Genomic DNA, 14,289 nt, shown 5'->3' with positions numbered 1-14,289 from the left:
TATATGTATGTATATATGTATGCTTATATATATATATATATGTGTGTGTGTGTGTGTGTGTGTATAGTTAATATTCATTTAAAAGAAAAGAAAAGAAAATGGAGATTAGGAAGTTAATAATTGTTTATTATTCACTGCAAATTGGTCATCTTCACTAACAGCCGTTTCAATTAATACTTAATAAACATTAAATTTACATTTATGTGACATGAGCACAATATCATTAGAGGAAAATGATGTACATTTGGATGTTATATGTGTGCTTATGAATTTATTTCAGCAGACTGCTAAAATATACACACAAACACACACTCACACGATATTCATCACACTCTGATGAAGCTCCATTTTCAGATCGGTTTTATTACCAAATATGATAAATATTTTCAGCATATCAATGACAATACCATTCAACATTGGAAGCCGAAACAGCTGTTAAATGGGATGCAGTCTATTTGTATTGAATTAAAAAATAATAATTGATGCAAGTCAATTGTTGTTCACCGATATTTCTCCATACATATATATGAATATCCATGTGTATATTCATTTATATGAATACACACATACACACACACATATATACACACACACATAAAAATACCATTCTATTAATGGAATACTGATGACCTCTGTTATTTTCCTATACTAAATAAAACATTACAAGAACTTCATCATTTCCAATCGAACCACATCATTTCCAATCGAGGATGCCTACCGAAGCTAATCCTAAATCTAAACTAACTTTCACAAGAACAGACGGCAAGCACATTACGAAAGTGTATGCTGTGATCCATGAAATTTGTTGCCTGACTATTGTGTAACTTCTGAAGAAATAGGGGTGTGTAAAAGTTGCCTGCCACTCGAATTTAAAAAAAAAATTTGAGAATGTATCGTGGGATCGTAAAATGTATCGTACGTTTTCTATAAATTTTATGGTACATTTTCTGTAAAATTTATGCTACGTTTTCGGAGAAAGAAAAAAAAAAAAAAAAAAAAAAAAACCCGATTCACAATCAGTTAGAAGCTATTTGATCATTCGAGTACTGGTGAAACTTTCATCGTGTCGATCATCATTTTTGACTGAAAGGGCGTCGTTAATCACAAATTTCTTCTATGTAGCCAGACGATCAACAAAAACTTTTATTTGAATGTCTCGAGACGTTTGAGAGAAGCATTACGAAAGAAGATCTGAGGCATAAATAAAACAGACTATTATGCATCAACACACCTACTCACTAGCCGCTTCTTATCCGTACCTTTTGACAAAGCACTAGACGACTGTCGCTTCTCAGTCGCCCAAGTTGCTGAACATTATTCTTTGACAGCACCGGTGAACCCGAACAAATCGTTCAAATAACAACTCTCGTTCGCTAAAGTAAAACTGCTTCAAGAGATTGATTTATAAATACCAATGTTTACTTCATTCAACTTAAATATAGTTACTTCGTCTAACATAAGATCACATATTTACAGAAGAAACAATCGAGCTGGCAGAATCATTAGCACGCCGGGCGAAATGCTTAGCGGTATTTCGTCTGTCGCTACGTTCTGAGTTCAAATTCCGCCGAGGTCGACTTTGCCTTTCATCCTTTCGGGGTTGATAAATTAAGTACCAGTTACGCACTGGGGTAGATGTAATCGACTTAATCCCTTTGTCTGTCCTTGTTTGTCCCCTCTATGTTTAGCCCCTTGTGGGCAATAAAGAAATAAGAATACCTTAAAGGTATGATTTAATGGTTTTGAAATATAAGCGAAGTGAAGTGGCTGTAACCACGATTTGAAAGCGCTTCCGAAACTAACTTTACCCAGTGTTTAACTCTTTCGTTACAAGGCCCATATCATAATTTGATATAACTTTTATTTAATTTTGTAGTGATTTGATAGGTTTAATGAAAGGATTTTTTTGAAATTGAATTTTATCAGTCTTGATAATTTTGTAGTTCATGGGTGAATGTGGAGGTGTAGCTCAAAAATTTCCCAAATGTTATCTTTTGAAAGCAAACCAAGAAATTATTTGATGCTTTTGGTGGATATGTTGCAGAAGTACAAATACATTGCTATGAATACTTGTTAAATCGGGTTAAATCAGTGTTAGCAAATTAACATTAAAAATAAAACAACAAAAAAACCCCCTCAGTTTTTAATATAAGAAAGAAAAAAACAAAAACTTTATTGGAATTTTCAAGAAATACAAATCAAATCCCTTTTCAAAGCTTACAATATTTTTAAATTGTAAGAACGCCAGAACTTGTCATCATGGCAACATAATGTTTTGTCAGTTGAGAATAGAAAACATCTGGATTCGGCAAAGAAATTTGTACTTCTAAACCTGCTTTCTCTAAAATATCTCATGAGAGTTGTTTTCGCAGTCCCTCCATTTTAACTCGTTGAAAATTTTCAATTTCAAATACCGCTTTATGGAACAGATGGTGCTCGTGGAAAAAATAAGTGGAACTATTGTGAAAATATGATACAGATGTAAAAATGCAGTTTTGTCAGATCTACTTATTAATTCTCAGATATGTGTAGACACGGCTCTCATATATATATATATAGACACATCTTCGTTTTCATATACGCACACAAGCCGTCGCACACGCATATAGATAATAATAATAATGATATAAATGCATACGTACAAACATACATACATGCATGTAAACATACATACCTATTTATACACACCCACATCCACACACACAAACGCACATTGAGAAATATTTTTGTAATAGAAACTAATTTAGAATCCAGAATCTATTGATATTTCTAAAAGTTTTCACATAACAAAGTATGACAATTTTGATATCTTTATAAGCTCGACATACACTTTGTGGTGGGTGGACAGGTGGACGGTGGGGTACCACCCCGTCATTCAATCTACTGAACTACTAGTTCCTGAATCAACGTGTAAGTGGCCGAGTATTCCACAGACACGTGTACTCTTAACGTATTTCTCTGGCTGAATCAGCGTAACGCAGTGTATGGCAAAGCTGTACTTTTGAATTACGGGTAGAACGCACCCAACAGGCTTCTGTGCAGTTTTTGATTACACTGTTTCACTCACACAGTGAGGGTCGGTCCGAGGTTACAGAAAACGACATTTGTGCAAGATGTCACGCAACAGGATCGAACCCATTTAGCCATAACACACCTAGATATATGTTCTGTATTCATTATATCAATCATGAAAAAAACCCCCAAAAAACCTCCATACCATTTGAAGGCAATATTTTTGTGTTTTAACACTCGGGGAAGTAACTCTCTGTGAATCATTGCGATAGCGTTTGACGCTTCACCGCTGCCGTGACAAATCAACGTTATTTCTTCTGTAAGTTTATGTTTGAAAGCTGAGTCAACGGAGAGTAGTTACAACTAGATGAAATCTTCAGGCGGTTTAAATGCACAAACCTCTGATATCCAAGTGACTAAAAAGTGACAGCAGAAAGGCACCCAAGTATCGTGACCTTGATACGGTCCGGCCCCATTAGAGTGGAAGAAGTTAAGGACCGAAACACTTGTCTGGGTGGGGTTTCTTTTCTGAAGATCTGCTGTTTAGTTTCCTTATGAGTTTCTTACCACATAATATTGGTATACATTTGTCTATTGGTATACATTAGTCTATTGGTATACATTTGTCTATTGGTATACATTAGTCTACAGCTAATGTATACCAATAGAACACCATTCTATATGTGCAGAATATAATTCTACATTGGCAAGCAGTGTTTGGTATGTCGAGTATTTTTATTTTTTAAATTAACTTTCGCCAGTAATTTCTTAATTAGCTAATTTGAAATGTGATCATGACTGGGCATACTTAAAATTTATCCATTAGCCACGATGATGATCGCTAAATGACGGGATCGATCAGGTTTCTGAGCAAGACAGATTAAATGAAAAATGTAACATACAAGTGCCTTATCGATGTAAGAAAGTGACAATAACTTTTCCTTCTCTCGCAAATATCGATACAAAGAACAGAAAAATTAGAAAAAGGTTATAAATGGTGACTATAAAAGGTGCTGGAATTGGCAAAGATGTAAATCAAAGCAAATATGGTTAAACCAGAGCTAAGAGGTCTTATTTTTTATTTATTTGTTGTTATAGTAAGGAATGACCTGTTAGGGCTCATAAAATAGATGTTGCTTTCAAGAGGAGAGTGTGAGGAATAAAATGCTTATGCAATAGAATGCTATGACTGAAGTTTATAGTGTACATTTAATTATATCAATTAGACATAACAAAGCAATGTTAATGGTTAATTACATAATATATTGAGTAGTAATCAATTATAGGCTCCAGCCTTTAGATTACGTATGCTGGAAAAAATGTCTGAGATATCAATAAAGATTTATCAATGAGTTGAGTAAGACAACTTTTTGGGAAAAGAAAAGTGATAAAAAGGTTAGAAAACATTAAATATCTGAAAGAGGAAATAATTAACAGTAAATGTAATTCCGTCTTCATATTATTATTTCATGTTACCATTCTACAGAATAAAAGTGGCGGGCAAGAGCGACGGCGTTCTCGGGGAAACTGGGCGTCAACGAGAATCAGCTGGCAAATCTGTTCTGGAAGATTAACTCCTCGGAGACTATGGATAATTTTCAGAAATCCTGACCTGGCGGCGCTACCGGGGATGGGCATTGTTGGTTCAAGGGAAACTCTACAGACACAGAAGTGCTGTCAGCTGAGCTTGCATGAGATTTTTTTACTGAAAGGCGCCGAAACCGTTCTGCTCGTACTAGTTAAGTACTCGTGTATAGTTGACTTGTAGAGTTTTATCAAACAGTCAAAGTTACATATAAGACGGACCCAGCTATCGGCTGAGCTCGTCACGAAGATTGCATCCTCATTTAGCTGGGAAAAGCAGGTAATTTCATTCTCTCTAATGGCTATACCAAAGAGATTGTAAATTAAACAAGGCAGAAAAGACTGAAAACAGACACTTTCTTCTCCGGCCATACCCTCATCAACTTATTCAGCTTTCAGTTGGAGAGTGAGGAAGATTTGTTGAAAGGTAGGTAAAAGTGGTGAAGATAACCCGAATGATTGGTCTACTCTCAGCATGCGCTTGTAGAGAATGAGAGCTAAAAGAGGACACTTGCTCTTAGTGGTCAGTGTAACCCTGGTTCTATTTCTGGAATTCCTCGACTGACACTAGATGGCTGTCTCTCTTATTGGAGATATTTCGTTGTATTTATTTTATTGTATTTATTTTATTGTTACTATCTATTACCATTATACGTAACAATCTCACTACTGCGTTATACTTTGTTTTTTCTTTTCTTTCGTCCCCAAATCTTTGGGCCTTTGACGCTAATAAAGAAACGATTACTATTATTGTTGTTGTTATTATCATCATTATTGTCATCATCATTATTATTATTATTATTATTATTATTATTATTATTATTATTATTATTATTATTATTATTATTATTATTATTATTATTATCATCATCATAGTTATTATTATTATCATCAACTATAACACAAGAATTTCTAGTTATTTGGATCCCATCCCAAAGCTAACTTGTGAAAATATTTTGGGAGAAAAAAGCTGCCCTGTATACTCAAATACACGATGTATTTATTGACTGACTTCGAATTAAACAGATGAGTCGAATAGAAACAATGGTATAACATGAAATATGAATAAGTGAAATATGTGATATAAAAATATACGACAGATGTTTTCACTAGTGAGATTTCAATGCATAACTAAAATAATCAAAATGCATGTTGTATTTGATTTTATGTAAATTATTAATCTTCATTATTTCTAACATAAAATCTACATCCATGTTGTTTTCACCAAATCTTTTTGGAGCATCTTTTATATTCCTCCTCACTTATGGCTATCTAATACCGATCTCATCATGTCCACATCTATTGTTTATTAATCATTACGCCCAAATCATTCCGCCTTTAGCAACTCTATATTCTACTTCCATAATTAGCTGTCGTTTTTGCAGTTTGCCATGCGTTTTTCATGATTCTTCACAAAGTTTTCAAATTGATGCTTCCAGTCAACAATATATTTCTGGCTATATTCAGCAAACTGCACTTTCCATTGTTTTTCAGCTTCACTTATGTCCACTGTGAAGGAAGAAAAAAAAAATGAGAAAATTTATGACAGAAATGTAATATTGTAAAAAAAAAACAAAAAAAAAAAAATCAGAAATATTTCAGAGATATATTTGAAGAATAAAGTTAAAGCGTGTGTTTAAAGTAAAAAAAAAAAAAAAAAAATTGCTGGTGAGAATTTATGCAACTAATGGTAGTGAGAAAAATTAACAAATTTTTCTGTAATGATAAAGAAGTATATACTGACTGAATTTGTTCATAGTGTAATCGTGCAATGGAATATATATGTATATATATATATATATATATATATATATATACACACACGTATATAAGGGATGACCACTAGGTGGACATACAATATGCTAGAAAGAGGTCATACATATATATATATATATATACACACGTATATAAGGGATGACCACTAGGTGGACATACAATATGCTAGAAAGAGGTCATACATATATATATATATATATATATATATATATATATATATATATGAAAACCACTACTTTCAAAAACAAACGTTGCAAAGCGTTTAGAGTGAAGTAAAAACTACAGAATTGGTCCCTAGAGCAGTGGAAGAATATTATTTTCTCGGACGAGTCATTCTTTACTTTATTTCCCACCACCGGCCAATTATACGTGTGGATACAGCCAAAAGAAGCATTTGATCCAGACTGCCTTCTTCCAACTGTTAAACATGGAGGAGGATTTCTGATTATCTGGAGGGCTATATCTTGGAAATCCGCCGGCCGAATGGTTTCTTTTCATGGCAGAATTAATAGTCAAGAATATTTAAGCATTTTATCTGATCAAATTCATTCTATGGTTGCGGAACTGTTTCCGGAGGGTAACGTAATCTTTCAGGATGATAATGCACCAATTCACACAGCTAAAGTTGTTACTGAATAGCATGAGGAGCATTCTAGTGAAGTTGAACATCTTATCTGGCCACCACAGTCCCTAGATATCAATATTATCGAACATCTATGGTGCATTTTAGAAAAAATAAATAAGGAGTCGATATCCTCCACCATCATCACTGCAAACTTTTTTGTACTTTCTAATTTATCCTATTGTCGTTTCCGCTCTACTGGTCACTCTTTACAACACCTGTCTGTGTTCGGATTGTCCTTGCACAGGCGCCATCCGGACTCCCGTCTTTGCCGTGAGCAGGGATTAATCTTCTCTCTTCGCTCCTTTGCGCCACATGGGCTCAACTCTCCTCCCCTCTTCATCTAACCCTCCTCCTCTCTAATCTCTTCCTCTTTCCTTTCTTCCTCTCTTCCTCTCACACCTACTTCCTCCCACTTACATCTCCTTTCTTGCTCTGGCACCTACTTCCTCTCTTCACTCTTACCCACCTTCTCCCTTCTCCCCTCATCGTCACCTCTCCCTCTTACCCCATCCCTACACATTACAACTCCACCATTCCTATACATCTCATCCCACTGCACCCTATCCCTTAGAACCCACCCTTGCTTCTCCCACTCTCGCCTCCCCACACCATACACCACCACACCACACCACACACCACCATACACTACCACACCACACCACACACCACCATACCACACCACAGCACATCACACCACCCTGCACACACTAGCACAGACCAATGCCCAGCATTCACACTAGCACACACACTAGCACTGACCACTTCCCAGCACCTACATCATCATCCACACACCTACACATGCACACACGCACACGTCGATGTCACCAGCCCCCTTCCACACGCACATAACGCTCTCACATACACACGCACATGCACCTTCGTTTTGGGATCACCACTACTTTATTAGCTCCCCTTCTTCTTAGCTCTCCTGTGTGACCCCTCTGTCCGGCATTCACTATGAGAGTTCGCTAGCCACTATACCTTTTTCTATTTTCTCTCCCTGTTTATTTCTGTGTTCCTTTCTGTCGAAGAGCGTAGGCTTGAAACGTAAAAGACTTTCTCACTTCCCGAGCGTTAAACTAATTGTTTACACACTCGTCTTTTGTTTTGTCTTTGTAAATTCTCACAGTATATATATACATATATATATATATATATATATATATGTATGTATGTATGTATGTATGTATGTATGTATGTATGTACCGTCAGAGATGGCAGTTAAGGAAGATTCCATAATTGCCGTCTCTGAAAAGCGCAGGGTTACATAATGAGGCTGCCATTCAATGGCAGCCCCCAACACTCCTAGGGCGAAACCAATTGGTAAGATCGGATATATTAATATATATATATATATATATATATATATATATATATATATATATATATATATATATACACACACATACATATGTATGTATGTATGTATGTATGTATGTATGTGTATATATATATATATATATATATATATATATATACATGTATATATGTATGTATGCATGTATGTTGTGCGTATGACTAAGTGTTTACACATATATTGTACAAATTTGATTTATATTCGAACACATATTAGTAGATTTCATAATTAGATTTTATAATAAACTGGTTAGAAAACTAATCAAGACATACTACAGCATAAATCAACACTAGAGTGAGAGATTACAAAAGTTACTTCTTTAATTCAAAGAAAACACGCGAAAGGTATTCAATAACAGAACTTCCTTGTTTTGTTGCTATCGATTCGATATTTGGAAATGTGCTCACATGATTGAACATCGATTTCATATAGAATATTTTGATTACTAAAACACATTTAAATATTTTTATGAGATTCTTGTGGCTATTTCTAACAATTTCTTTTCATAATGCATATTATAAGAATATTATTATATTAAAATATTACAAAAGACTACATGAGGCGTGATCAAAAGAAAATTCGTGATCTTGGGAAATATTATTTTCAGAGGTAATTCTCATTTATGTTCTTCAGAGTCAGTACATCCCACCACTCTTACATACCCATACACACATACAAAAAATGTTTATCATTTCGCAGTTCATTGTTTTTCTTTCTACTCTCATATGAATCATTGTGTTTACAGTCTGCTAGTCGCTAAGAAGCCTATCGATTTACATATATACACACACACATATATATGTATATATAAATATACGTATACACACACACACACACATGACTTGATGGACAGAAATTGACTCTGTAACGAGTATAACGAGCCGCAAAGTGACTTTTCAACCCAGCTGATTATATATTCAGCTCTTACCACAGCTATAACATAAATATCTCATCTCATTTAAATGTAATGTAGAATCATTCTATGTGTACACACACACACACACACACACACACACACACACACAACCAATATGTACTTCATCTGATAGGGATCTGAGCCACATTCTCTTTATAAAAGCAAACAATTTCTTAGTGCTAAGGCCAAAAAAGTTTGTGTAATAAAAATCTGTCCAACCAAATTTTCATATGGTCTTCATTTATATGATATTTAGATATACTTTGAATACTAATTACATGGAAGATCTTAGTTAACTTCCAGCAAGAACCTACTTTATTCTTATTAAAATGCAGAAAGTACCCTTGAGACATATTCTCACACCCGTACTGCTGAGAAAACTAGGTTTCACTGATGGGGATTAATAAAGCCGAAACATAGTCGTAGCAAGCCATCTTTCCAAACTAACAAAGAATAAGCTTTTTATTATAGGCATGGAAATATAATTTTCTAATAAACTGAATTCGTTAATCCTTGAAATAATCTCTCCCTTTTCTATAGTGTCGCTTACAATTAACGCTAAATTTTTGTTATTTTTCCCTAATAAACAAGCAGATTTAATTCATTTAGAAACTTTTGCACATATTATGCAGTGCCCAATAACCTTATATCTGAATTATCTAAATTCATGTCGTTCTCCAACTTGAGAAAACGGTAGAGGAGTAGGGGCCGAAACTGGACATGGTTCCTCCTGATGATGTCTTTAGCCACTGGATCCTATCTAGGAGCTGTTGAGGTAGCGAACCACGAAACGTGGTTGGAATTCCTAGCTCATTTTTTTATAATCATGTTGATCACGAATAATCTTCAGTATACAATTTTGTTATGAAAAATTCGAATCAATTAATTCTCTTAAAGAAAAGTAAGGAAGTTCTGTTAATTGGATCCATTCACTGAAAAAATTCAACCAAGAATGTAATTTACCTCTTTGTAGCGCCACGTTCAATGCTTTCCATCTACTCTATGTTCCATATTATTGAAGGCAGCAGCAGTGGTTAGTTCAGGACATGCAGCTGACAGAAAAATAACAGCCAAACCTACCCACGGACAGTTTTAAGGCTCGGTGGGTAGTAATAAAACATACAAACACGAAAAAAATAACAACAATATATATGTATATATATATATATAAATAAGATAAATAAGAAGAGTTACAACCGAAGCAAAAAGCAAAATACTGTTTGGGAAACGTCGAATATTTCCATATAACAGAATTGATAGTTTTCAGGTTAAACTCATACTAAAACAGTAGTGTTAAATAATAAAAATATTCCAGGACAAATAAAACTGTGGAATTTTGAAGAAAGAAGTGTGTCTCTACTTGGTAGTATTATTAAATAAACAAAGAAAATATGAGTTGGCAAGATAGTGAAAACATATAAGAATACATCAGAGGTATTTATAAACATTGGTAAAAGTGGATATTTGATGATAAATAACTGTGATCTCAATATATACTCATGGAAAAATGCACCAATGCTGTAAAATCAGAATTTGTTTTCAAGTAGTAATAATGGCTGTTGCAGCTGACTGTAACTTAAAAGTAAATTATTGAAATAGTATTTCCCTCTTGGTTTCTGAAAAGAACCAGTTTCTGACACGCACGCACGCACACGCACACTCGCACGCACATATAGAGATTCACATAAGTACACAGAACACCCTCTCACATATACGTATTTATGCACACGCACGCGCGTACTCACGCACACATACGCACATAAACACACAACCACACACACACACAGATACGTAATAAATATGAGTATGTATATCGCAATACAGGGACAGGTTAGATGATTCCAAAATTAGGAAGACTGACACTTCGAGGTTAAAGTCGTACTAGAACAGTAATATTAAATAATTAAAAATACTCCAGAACAAAGAAAACTTTGGAATATTGAAGAATGAAGGTTGTCTTTTCTTATTAGTACATTTAAATAAACAAAGAAAACATGAATTGCCAAGTTGGTGAAAATGTATATGAATATATTAGTAAACGTGTCATATGTGTATGCTACATTTACACAAGTAAGGAGTATCATACATACATCTGTACACACAGACACACACACACACACATGTCCATCCATCCGTCTGTCTGTCCATTCAAGCGTTTGTCTGCTTACGTATGTATGTATGTATGTATGTATGTATGTATGTATGTATGTATCTATCTATCTATCTATCTATCTATCTATCTATCTATCTATCTATCTATCTATCTATCATGTGCTGCACCAGTTCTCAAGTCGTCTGCGACGAAGCACCTCCATGCCAAAGTCTGAAGATTCAACATTTTTTGTAAAGAAAGAACAAACAACAGTTCTTTCCTCGTTACCTTCTTCCTGCTTATTTAGAATTTTCTCAGTCAGTCTCCCTGCTCTCATAACCCTACACTTGAGTTGCTGTACTTATTTGATCCTTCTTACGGGCTACAGGTTCACATAATGTCAGGGCATGTCCTCTCACGGGTGGGACTCTATGACACATGTCTTGCAGGCTAACCTTCCTTCGATTTCTGTGTGCTTTAGTTACTGGATCATTTTCTGCCCATAATTGGGCTCCTCGACAGGAGCAGATTCTCTTAGCTGGAGCAGATTCACATCTCAGTGACAGCTAAGCAGTAACTCCATACTCTCCCAAACTCTTGAACTCTTGAACTGGACGTTCACCATCAGATGCACCCTACTTTAATGACTTGTCCATTCTGTTACTCTTTTATTCTTTTATGTGTTTCAGTCCTAAGCTTGCGGTCAAGCTGGCGCACTGACAGTCTCATCATCTTTTCAATCACCATTCCTATGTCGTTGGCTTTTGGTGGATGAAGAATTTTGATATTACTTCCCTCGTTTGAGTTTCTTGCTGTGATGTAGGATCTACTGGGACCTTGGACAGTAGAAGCTCATGGTGCTTCTTGAAAACATCAACCCTCACCCTATACAAATTTCTTAATTTTTTTTTTTGGTAAGATATTAAGTAGTTGCGGGCCTTTGAAACCCGAGTTATTGCAGTACCTGGTTTTTACTCTAGGCAGGATGGAAAAATCTAGATGGCCATGTATGTATGTGTGTGTATATATATATATATATATATATATATATATCCTGTAAATAATAATAATGGTATTTTATATAAGCTTAAAATTTATGGTGATCACCGTGCAATGACAAGGAGGCATATGGCTTAGTGGTTAGGGTGTTGCACTCACGTTTGCAAGATCGTAGGTTCGATTCTCAGACCAGGTGTTGCGTTGTGTTTTCGAGCAAAGCAATTCATTTCTGCTCTGCGATCATTTCGTCATCTGACATATGACACCTTGGTAGGAAATGTCGATATGATGGAGGGAATGAACTTATGCGAACACAATCGTTTTTGTTGTTGTTCGTCAATAAATTGTTGAACTCTCATATGTCGTCTAACAACGGGAGAGCCCATAATATATATATATATATATATATGCGTGTATATATATATATGTATATATATGTATATATGTGTACATATATATATATATATATATATACACACACACGCATGCAGATATATATATATATATATATATATATATATATATATATATATATATATATATATATATATATATATATATGTATGTATATATATATATATATATATATATATATATATATATATATATATATGTATGTATATATATATATGTATATATATATATATATATATATATATATATATATATATATATATATATATATATATATATATACATGCATATATATATATATATATATATATAAATTAGAAACTTAGATATGTTTCGACCAAAGATAGGTCCAGGCCATGTCTAACTTAATAGCATCACCTGATAGGATTATCTAAATCCTTTTTAAGTTAAGTTTTGTTTATGGTCCATTCAAGTGGTGAGTTCTTGTTGAGGTCGTTGTATCCAGGTATGGGTGGCTTATCTGGTATTCCTTGAAGAAATCAGTCTAGACACCGTTTAAAGGTGATGGGATCCTTTTCCTCTTTAATCAGTTTTGGGACAATGTTGAACAGCGCAGGGCCTGTTGAGGAAAAGAAATTATGTCGCAGTGTATCTATATGTTGTGATCCTGAATTGGGCAGGGGTAGTATGGCCCGTGGTCCCAGCCTTGGATGAACCTTAAAACTAATGTTCAGGTCGTTTGGGCAATGCTGGCGGTATATTCTCCACAATATATATATATATATGTAAAAGCAATATGTGCAAAAACAGTCTGTATCTGTCCGCCTATATATCACTCTTTTTCGTTCTCTCTCTGTTTCGCTCTCTCTCTCTTTCGCTTTCGCCATATATATATATATATATATATATATATATATATATATATGTATGTGTGTGTGTGTGTGTGTGTGTATGAAAACATATATGTGTGTGGGGGTTTAAATCCATTCGCACATTTACGTTCATACACGCTTATGTATGCAATAATAATGATAATAAAACGAAGAAGTAGGACAATAATTAACATATTCATAAAAAGAAAATTGTTTACAAAGAACAATTATCAGAAAAATCATCTAGAACTTTAAAACGGACTATTGTATTTGATGTCTCTATTGAAAGTTGTTTATCTAAGTAAATTTATGGGTGCCTAGAACAGTAAAATGTGTTTTCAACCAGACTCATAAACACTCTATGTAATAATAAAGTAATTATAAAACATAGAAAGATAGGAATTGCATAGAGGAAATTATGTAGAGTTGCATTATTTTTGTTAAGTCTTTATACCTCTTCTGTATTGTAACGACTGTTGTAAATACGTGTCACAGAGAATGAAAACTGGTGTGCATGTTGATCAAATAACAATGAAGCGGTTATGGCTGTAGCATTATAATAAACAAATTATATTAGCAACAATTGTTACATAAGGCATTAGTTTCAAAGGTAAAACCATAATTTTTTAGTAAAAATACATATTCTCAACGTTTTAATTCTCAACGGGTCAAGAAAGAATA

At 34.3% G+C, this 14,289-nt stretch overlaps 1 protein-coding gene across 2 annotated transcripts in view; it reads right to left on the bottom strand.

Annotated features, from left to right (window-relative positions):
* Positions 1 to 5,742: 5,742 nt before the first annotated feature.
* LOC106883662 (acetylcholinesterase) overlaps positions 5,743 to 14,289 on the bottom strand; it is a 179,503-nt gene continuing 170,956 nt past the window's right edge. For both annotated transcript variants that reach the window (XM_052966651.2, XM_052966652.2), the window contains exon 4: positions 5,743 to 6,105. In XM_052966651.2, coding sequence (XP_052822611.1) covers positions 5,963 to 6,105 — 143 coding nt within the window. In that variant the 3' untranslated portion in view covers positions 5,743 to 5,962. The remainder of the gene's footprint in view (positions 6,106 to 14,289) is intronic.

The sequence above is a fragment of the Octopus bimaculoides genome, chromosome 3, assembly GCF_046866305.1.
Source record: "Octopus bimaculoides isolate indiv1 chromosome 3, ASM4686630v1, whole genome shotgun sequence".
Classification (NCBI taxonomy): domain Eukaryota; kingdom Metazoa; phylum Mollusca; class Cephalopoda; order Octopoda; family Octopodidae; genus Octopus; species Octopus bimaculoides.
Note: the sequence above shows the minus strand (reverse complement) of the source record. Positions and strands in the feature narration are given on the sequence as shown.